Consider the following 10,000-nt stretch of genomic DNA (forward strand, 5'->3'; position numbering starts at 1 on the left):
CCTCTGAGCAGGCTGTGTGTTTGGACCTCTGAGCAGGCTGTTTGTCTGGACCTCTGAGCAGGCTGTTTGTCTGGACCTCTGAGCAGGCTGTTTGTCTGGGCCTCTGAGCAGGCTGTGTGTTTGGACCTCTGAGCAGGCTGTTTGTTTGGACCTCTGAGCAGGCTGTTTGTCTGGACCTCTGAGCAGGCTGTTTGTCTGGACCTCTGAGCAGGCTGTTTGTCTGGGCCTCTGAGCAGGCTGTGTGTTTGGACCTCTGAGCAGGCTGTTTGTCTGGGCCTCTGAGCAGGCTGTTTGTCTGGACCTCTGAGCAGGCTGTTTGTCTGGACCTCTGAGCAGGCTGTTTGTTTGGACCTCTGAGCAGGCTGTGTGTTTGGACCTCTGAGCAGGCTGTTTGTTTGGACCTCTGAGCAGGCTGTTTGTTTGGACCTCTGAGCAGGCTGTTTGTTTGGACCTCTGAGCAGGCTGTTTGTCTGGGCCTCTGAGCAGGCTGTGTGTTTGGACCTCTGAGCAGGCTGTTTGTCTGGACCTCTGAGCAGGCTGTTTGTTTGGACCTCTGAGCAGGCTGTGTGTTTGGACCTCTGAGCAGGCTGTTTGTCTGTGGCGCAGACAATGTCTGAGGCAGCGGGGCAGTGAGCGGGTGGGCACTCTCACACACCTCCCCAGGGATCACTCACCACCTGACCTTTGAAAGACGACTGAAATGTTCACGATCAATACGAAAGTCGAAACCTTGACTTTCAAGTCTGAGATTTGCCACAGAAAGCAAAAATAACTACAGTAAAATGTATGTGTGAATGGGTGAATGAGAGTTCATTGTAAAGCGCTTTGGGTTAAGGCGCCATTTAAGTGCAGTCTGTTAATCAGTCCATTTACAGATATGATTCACTAACCTAGTGGTGAATTGATTTGGTGAGTGGTGAATTTATTATTTAGTGATTCCATCACTAACAATAGATATTATGATTATTTAACTTTTTTTACTACATTTTTGGCATTTATCCAAAGCGACTTACACAAAATACATTTGTCCAAGTAAGTGAACCATCTATCCATCAGTCATCATAAGAAAAATGCATCTATGCTAGGACCAGGGGCCATTGGCAGTCACAGTGCTAGAGAAAAGGAATTATTATTATTATTTATTTATTTTAATTATTATTATTAATTTATTTATTTGCAGTAGAGAAACTCTACAGGGGGGTAGTGAGGATGAAAGAGGTTGTAGGGTTGTAGGAGGTATTATTGAATGCTATTGAGATCATTAGATCATGATGATCGAATGAAATGTGAATGATTGCATGAACTATAATAATAATAAGAAGAAGAATAACTTTATTTGTATAGCGCTTTTCCTGCAAACGTTGCTGCTCAAAGTGCTTTAATCATTATATAATCTTAATTGAATTATTTTGTAATTTAAAAAGCAATATTAAAAGGATGGGTTTTTATAATCTTAATTTAATTAAGATATAGATTGTATGATGGTTCCCCCCTAGTCTGAACTGTGTTAGGGAAATTGTTTAAATAGCAGGAAGTGAGGCTAGCAGGGAGGTAAGGGAATCGTTTTTTGACCACACACAACTCACACAACACAACTCACACAACTCACACAACACCAGGAGAGAGTCTGACTAACTCAAGGAGAGGAAACCATTTAAGGAAACTCAAAGAAAGACACTATAAAGTGAGACTGCATTGGAACGATATTTTGTTATTTTGTTATTTTTCTATTTTCTAAAGATGCCACTGGAACTGTGAATTTTTAAAGGAGAATACATCCATATTTTTGTTGCAATTCTACCTGGACTGGATATACGATTTTGTTGGTTTGAATATTTGGATGTGCGTCAAAACCCCTGCCTTGCCTGGATGGTGGTTACTACATTGTTTGAAGCCACTACAGAGGTCTTTAGGAGGGATAGTTAGGATGTAGCCTGAAGAGATGGGTCTTCAGTCTATGGCAGAAAATAGGATAGATTCTAGATATGTGGAAAATTTACAGTGTGGTCCTATGCTTGGTCCTATCTTCTTTGCTCAGTTTGAACACACAGCTGACAGATTCTGCAGTTTTCTGTAGAAAAACTTTCCAGGGATTAAATCAAACAATGTTTCAAAGTTTAATTAGAATTTTGTTTGCAGGGACTTTGAGGATTAAACATGATTGGAGGACAGAATAATTTAGCATACGAGGGCACTGCCAGACTTTTCTGAGAACAACAGAGGTCTGACTGATCTAACATGTCTCTCTCTCTCTCTCTCTCTCTCTCTCTCTCTCTCTCTCTCACACGCTCACTCTCACTCTCTCTCTCTCTCACACGCTCACTCTCACTCTCTCTCTCACACACTCACTCTCACTCTCTCTCTCTCTCTCACACACTCTCACTCTCACTCTCACTCTCCCTCTCTCACACTCTCACTCTCACTCTCTCTCTCTCTTTCTCTCTCTCTTTCTCTCTCTCTCTCTCACTCTCTCACTTTCTCTCTCTTTCTCTCTCTCTTTTGTACACACGCATGAGCATGCACACACACACACACACACACACACTCCTGTAGCTAGCGGAGCCTCACCGGCCTTCTCAGCCACGTCCTTGGCACTCAGGTTCTGAGGGTTCTGCCGGATCCGGAACGTCAGGGCTGGACCCACCACACTGGGACAACACAACACAGGAGGTTACCTTGGTAACACTGCACAACACTTTCACACACACACACACACACGCATGCACACACGCACACGCACACTCACACACACACACACACACACACACACACACACACACACACACACACACACACACACACACACACACACACACACACACACACACACAGTATCAGGTGTTCTTCTGTGGTACCTGATGTTGATGAAGCTGCTGGTGGTCAGATGGATCCTCTCAGCCAGGAGCTCCAGTAGTTTCACCCCATCATACAGACTGAGAGGACTGGGAAACAAACAGTGTGTTATCAACCAGCACATTCTGTGACAACAGCTGGTGAAACTGACAACAAGTCGCCAACCAATCAAAATTTTCAGACCTTTATTCTGAAAAATGTCAATAAATGTCAACGTTGTTGAATATCAATGACACACTCGCTAGTCAAGCCAAAACTAAGTAGTAGTGGGGATTACTCACCAAATCCATTGCGTTGCAATATAACTACCTAGTTAAGTTTAACACTACTTTACATTGTTCTCACAAAACATAAAAAATTAAAAATAATTTAAAAAGGCTCACAAAACAAGCTGTGTTAGTTGGCTAGCAAGTGTGTCGTTGATTTTCAACAACATTGATATTGTGAAACAAGATATTTCACTCATAGTACTTCTGTAGGCTTACAAGCATGCATGACAATGCAATGTGATAGCCATGCGACAAAAAGACTGGTGAGTGAATTGTCTTGCTTCACCCTAGTGATCTCTGCCAGTAGTTGCCCCGCTATTTGTTCACTACATCATATCTCTGACTCTACCTTAAGAACACCATCACCAAAAGACACATCCCAGCATGTACAACAACAGCCAGTTTTGGAGACTGTGAGCAGTAACAACTACACATTCACAAATGTTCCATGACTAGAACCAACCTCTGGTTCGTGACGATGTAGCCATATTCCTCCCTGGCTGTTAAGCTGTCCTCGACGGGGAGCCCGTTGGCTTTAGGACCAACGTAGCTCTTTTCCTTTTCCTCCACGTCCACCTCTGAGACCGCAGGCCCCTTGACCTTGAGGCCCCCTACTGGTGTCTGGTGAGGGGGACTGGTAGCGGGAGGCAGCGTGGGGGGGGCCACCTTCGGCTTAAGGGCAGAGGTCGGGGATGGGACAGGTGCAGGTGCAGGAGCGGGGGCTTTCTCCTCCTTGTCGGGCGCTACATCAGCGCTCTTTACCACTTGGGTCTATGTAGGGGGGGGGGGGGGGTCGTCAATAGAACATCACAACTATTGTGGAAAGTCTAGTATCTATATTATAATGTTGAACAACATGTGTGAATCGCGTCACATGCAATATTAACACTCGAACAGCCGTGCCTTTTTTACCTACTAAAAGAGCCGCCTCTTTACAATGCTCAAGCTGCTATTTACACACAACGACCACTAGTTGGGCGCTTGTAAATTAGCCTGCTTCCTACACAGAAAAGCGGCAAAATAGCTTTATATTAGCTTATCCTGATGTGATTTGGAAAATGTAAGGATACTGGGTGGTAGAACGCACATATCTAGAAAAAGTCATGAAAGGAGGGTTCTGAAATTTGATCGAGTGCAAAGATATAACATTCTTCTGTACTCACGGCTGTTCTAGTGTTAATGGTTTCTCTACTCTCATCTGACCATACCTCCTTGAGGGTGACCAGCTCTTTTTCATATGGATCTGAAAAAAACGAAGAAAAGAAGAGAAAGCTTGGTCATGGTTCTGATGAGTTGATGACGTGTTACGCAGACAGGGACGTGGTTTTTCCATAGCGACACCGAGGTTGTCTCCCTCCGGCCGTCCTTCTCCATGTGTCCTGTCATGTGATGTGTTCCATGTCAAGACGGTCTGTTCCCAGCACAAAGTATTGAGACCTCGACCTCACTGTTGATCTGTTTTTGTGTCAGTCCGTATTTTGTATACCTGCCTTCGTCGTCATCTCAGTAAAGACAACTTTTATTTTGAAATAAAGGTTCACAATGAAGCACTAGAAATGGTTGCTGCTTCACAGGAACGGCATTCACAATGTTTTATGGTGGTCTGGAAGACAAATGTGTCAGTCGAAGCAAAGCTAGCGAAGTGAGCATTCTCTATTGTTTCACAGTTTCACAACCCCTTGTACCCATAGGGGGGCGGCACATTTCGGTTCTTACCCCCAGCACTAGGACACCCCGATTCAGACATTCAATCACTAGAATCAAGCCCTTGAGTAGCCCCATCGAGTTGAATTGGGTGTGTTAGTGCTCTAGACTGCGACGAAGATGTGCCGTTCTGTGGGTCCTGCAGGAATGGAGTTGCTAACCCTGTGAGTATGGTAAACCTGGTGTGTGCTGGTAGTACTGGGACAGTATTGTATGGTGTGTCGGCCCTCTGGCCTTGTCTGGTAACCTTTGTTTGTTCTGGTAGGCTACCTGGTGGGCGGGACTGGAGCCCAATCAGGAGGATCCAGCACAGCTGTCTGGGTCTACTGATAGAGTTTAAAAGGCGCTCCAGTCCTCCAGTCTCTCTCTCTCCACCAGCACCATTACTTCTTTCTTATGTTACTTTACACCATACAACACCCTACTCACCATACTGCATTCACTCACTTACACTACTGACATACTGATTATCATACCCCATTGGATTATTGTCTTAGTTTGCCTAGGTTATTTCTATAAAATTCTTATTTATATTTAGTTTATATGGTGTGTGTCTCCATTTTTGTTATGGCCCAGAGCCAGGTCGTAACAATGGTACCTGAGTTGTCCACGCTCTCTGCCTGCATCAGCTGCAGGACCAGCGCCAGTCTGTACAGCTGCTGAGGGCTCAGGTCTCTGGGCTCCACGCCGTACTTCTCCAACGCCTCAGTCATCCTCTGCAAGATGCTCTCTACACACACACAAACACACACACACACACACACACACATACAAACACACACACACACACACACACACATAAGAATGAATGTGCGTACAAATACACACATATGCAGATGCATGCATGCACACATGCACATACGTGCACGCGCACATACACACACACACACACACACACACACACACACACACACACACCAGGTCAACAGTCAGTCTCAGGAACAGAACACACATTACACCTCAGATGATCTAGCCCTCTCTCACACCATCAGATTGGGTGTTGCTAATGGTTCAGTGGTGGAGGTACCACAGTATAGGGGCACCACACTCACCATCCAGCCCAGCCAGAGAGCTATAATCCTGGGGAACCTTCTTAGGTTGCTGCTGCTGCTGCTGCTGTCGGCCCGTCACCTGCTCCTGTAGGGTGTAGTCCTCTACATAGTCTAGCGGCAGGTCCAAGTCCTCGTAGTAGGGGGAGGCCGGGAGAGCTGCTGCCCCCCTGTGGCGGAAGGAGGGCTGCGCAGAGGAGAGGTAGAGGGAAATGGCGTCATGAAGGAGCTGGCGGTCCCTCTCCCTCTGCTTGGCCTGGGCTCTGGAGGAGGGTCGGGGGGGGTGGAGGGACCTCTCCACGTCCTCCTGGTACCTGTGCACCTGTAACACACACAGTGGGAAGTCAAGTCATTTTGGTAGAACTTCATATTTGAGTTGCAAATATGACCAATAACGTGCATTGACTCAACAACATTGTATGTTAACATGCTGTGCCGTAGCCCCGTTGGTGATTGCTGTGTTATCACTTAGCAATGGAAAGGGTTGTTTCACCTGTTAAACAATTATAAAAACACACAATTACCTGGGGAGGCTGGTGGAGGGAGAAATCGAAGGACGGGCTCATGGTATCAGATATGGGCAAAGACAACAACTAACTGAGTTTGTGTGGGTGTGAGTCTCTGAGTCATCATGCTCATCAGTGTTTATACAATAAAGCTTTATTTAGACACAAAGCAACTGACAGCTTGTATGAGGGTACCTGGTGGTAGGTGTAGGGGTCCATTGGGGAGGTCTGCATGCGGAGAGGGGACTGGGGCGCGTCTACGATCATATAGTCGGGGTAGTTGTCTGCTGGACCGACCCCAGACTTGGAGCTGGGGTAGCTCTGCTTGGTGCTCTGCTTGGAGGAGCTCTGCTTGGGTCTGATAAAAGGGGAGGACAAGAACTCATGTTTAATAATAATAATAATAATAATTCATTGTATTTATATAGCGCTTTTCCAGGAAAAACTGAAAACACAGAAACAACAGCAACAGACTGTTTACCAGTAGTCTTAACTCTTAAATCGACAGTCCCGTATATGGAGATGATGTCATTCTATATTTGTTTGCCTACATCATAATTCTGTATTGCTTAATTAGGGACTCATTGTAACAAATACCATAAAGTAGCTATCAAGGGATAACCCCAATTCTTTCTGTTAGAACATAGCTTGTTGATGTTGACTGTGGAGGTCTGCTGGTCTCCCTACAGACCGGTGGACGTGCTTACTGTGGGGACGTGGTCTTGAAGGGCCGAGAGGTGTGGGGGACACGACTCAGCTCTTTTGCTACGATGTACTGGGTGATGTCATCCTGCCAGGAGAGACCTATTCACACACACACACACACACACATACATACAGGCGCACACGCAGCACAGTGAATCACTGTGTCTGGTTGTTAGGGTAGCGTGCTATCTCACCTTGTAGCGACGGCCTAGGCTATGCATAGTGCTATGCGCAGTGAAGGTGAGTGGGTCAGTGAAGGTGAGTGGGTTAGCTCATCCTGTATCAATAGGTGTGTAACAGTACAGTACAGTATATGTTAGCATTTTAGCTCATCCTGTAGCATAGTGAATCCGTTTTTTCTGTCTGTTAGTGTGTTAGCATAGCACGTTAGCTCACCTTGTAGCATAAGTTGCTTAAGCACCTCCTGCATTCTCTTCAGGACAGGGACAGTCACCTGGTACTGGATCTGGTCCTGTTTGGAGGTGCGACACTGCCCAAAGAGCCCGTCTGCAACACACAGCACAGTCTGCTGTCAATGCTGTTCATCTCCCCACACACACACACACACACACACACACACACACACACACACGCGCCCATACCACACACACACACACAAACACACACACACACACACACACACACGCCCATACACACACACGCACACGCACACACACACTATACACCACCACCACACTTTATGAACACACCATAGCCCATCGACCTGATTGTAACACACACCAGCCCACACACTCACACAATAGGCACGTACATCTCCCATTCAACAGTATCCATATCACTGAACAGGCACACAGCGTTGGTGCTTTCATACTTACACACACACACACACACAGACACACAGGCACCCACGCACGCACACACACACACACACACACACACACACACACACACACACATGCACAAATGCACGGGCGCACACACGCACACATACTTAGTCATACCACCTCCGGGGCATACAGTCAAACTTACTGAGCTGTAACTGTAGAGAAAATGATTCTGCGGTTAAAAAAAGGCATATGCTGCATTGATCTCTGAATAGAAGAATGAGCTTATGAAGTGAACCCAGCCCCCTCTCCTTATCCCACCATGACAAATGCCTAAAGACATGAGTCACTGCTAATAATAGGCCAGGAAGAGAACGGAGCTGGCAATGGAAGAGAGAGAGGGGAAGAGATGAGGGAATATTTCTGTGAGAGCGATTGTCTTAGAAGCAGTGAGTGGGTTTCTGTCTGCGTGAAATGAACAACGAAAACATGTCAAGTTGTTGGAACACTCATTTCAATTCAACTTTAGATATTGGCAAGAGACTCAAAACAAAAAGGTAATGGGAGATCAAAGACAAATTTGTAATTTTATTTATGTTTTATTTATTTAGTCTGAGTCTTTTTTCCTGGTATCTTAGTTATTGTATCTATATATTTGTTATAGTTATAGTTATAGTTATCTATATATTTGTATATATTGTAAATATTTGTATATGAATTTACTTGTTTAAATCTTATAGTAATTCTTATATTATTTAGTTATTTAGTTTATCTTTGTTTATCTATGCCCCTTGGATTGTATGGTTCATTCTTGTTTTATTATGTAGTTTATATTATTGCTGTGTGTTTTATTTATTATTATTGTTATATTATTGTTTTTATGCTGTGTGAATATGTCAAAGCACTTTGAGCTGCAACATTTGCAGGAAAAGTGCTATACAAATAAAGGTTATTATTATTATTATTATTATTATTATTATTATTATTATTTTACGTCAACCATGCTAATCAATGTATGCAATATAGCCAGAATCCTAACTCGCACTGGTACCATGTGTTCATATAGTGTTCATATAGTGTTCCTTTGTCAGATAGTGTTCCCAATTTCAAATGCTTTTTAAAATTATTATTATTATTAATAACTACTTCAGTAATGAGGGTCAATCGTGTTATACCCTTGTTCATCACATTTCTAAAATATCAGAACAGTGATGTTGATATTCCCATTCCCATGATATTAAGCACTTTAGCTTAGCTGTATGGAAATAACGATGTGTTCAAAATACACATATTAATCTGTAAGAAGTTGCTGATGCTTGCAGGTGACATAATTATTCATCGCAACATGTGTAAATATGATATCATTCCAGTCAAGAAATTGTGATTTGTTTCTGTGTTAATGTCACGACGCCTCCTCCGTGACTTCTGCCTGTGACGCCAGCATGTTGTGGGAGTGTGTCTTTGGTGGTCGGTCTATCTATTTGCTTCCCTTCCCCCCCTGCCCTCTTTATCGCTCTCTCTCTCTGCACACTTACTCATCGTCGATAACCAGCTTGCCTGTCATCTCCTCCTCGTCACTACGACAACCCTGCACCTACAAGCCAGTCACAGCCGGATTGCTGGTGCCCTACACGGTTTGTCTATGTGCCGTACTTCCAGCTCAGTAGACATGTTTAGCTTGCCTGCTTGTCTTACCTGTCTGTCAGTGAGTTGCCTGCCTGTCTACTTGTGACTTACACCTTTACTCCTTGTCATCCAGGAACAGAGGGGCAGCAACACTATCTGACAGGGGCACATATAATTACCAGAGTAACAATGACACGACTCTGGTTTAGATCAATCTCAGTAAGACAACTTGACTGTCCCTGAATAAGCAACCTAACCCTTTCATTAAGAATATTCTCAATTTAGAGGAATCTATTGGACACACCCTACACCCCACACATCCTAGTCAAACCCCTCCTCAAACAGGATTTATCTGATGGGCACATACGTTAGGATGTGCAGAGAGAGGGGGAGTTCTGGACATGGCTGAGTTAAGCTTCCTCCCTACATACAATATACAGTATGTGAATTAGCAGACACTTTTAGCCAAAAGTAATGGACAGTACAGTGCGTGCATACTGCAT

The 10,000-nt window shown here is 44.5% G+C and overlaps 1 protein-coding gene across 1 annotated transcript in view; it reads right to left on the bottom strand.

Moving 5' to 3' along the window:
- The window catches only part of ptprna (protein tyrosine phosphatase receptor type Na), a 33,875-nt gene that overhangs the window by 18,349 nt on the left and 5,526 nt on the right, over window positions 1–10,000 (bottom strand). The window contains exons 3-11 of the mRNA XM_080535737.1: window positions 7,483–7,593; window positions 7,089–7,185; window positions 6,577–6,739; window positions 5,879–6,197; window positions 5,425–5,556; window positions 4,331–4,365; window positions 3,586–3,893; window positions 2,856–2,942; window positions 2,569–2,648 (exon numbers count right to left, since the gene is read on the bottom strand). Coding sequence (XP_080391863.1) covers window positions 2,569–2,648; window positions 2,856–2,942; window positions 3,586–3,893; window positions 4,331–4,365; window positions 5,425–5,556; window positions 5,879–6,197; window positions 6,577–6,739; window positions 7,089–7,185; window positions 7,483–7,593 — 1,332 coding nt within the window. The remainder of the gene's footprint in view (window positions 1–2,568; window positions 2,649–2,855; window positions 2,943–3,585; window positions 3,894–4,330; window positions 4,366–5,424; window positions 5,557–5,878; window positions 6,198–6,576; window positions 6,740–7,088; window positions 7,186–7,482; window positions 7,594–10,000) is intronic.

The sequence above is a fragment of the Nansenia antarctica genome (genome assembly GCF_963989245.1).
Source record: "Nansenia antarctica genome assembly, chromosome: 7".
NCBI lineage: Eukaryota > Metazoa > Chordata > Actinopteri > Argentiniformes > Microstomatidae > Nansenia > Nansenia antarctica.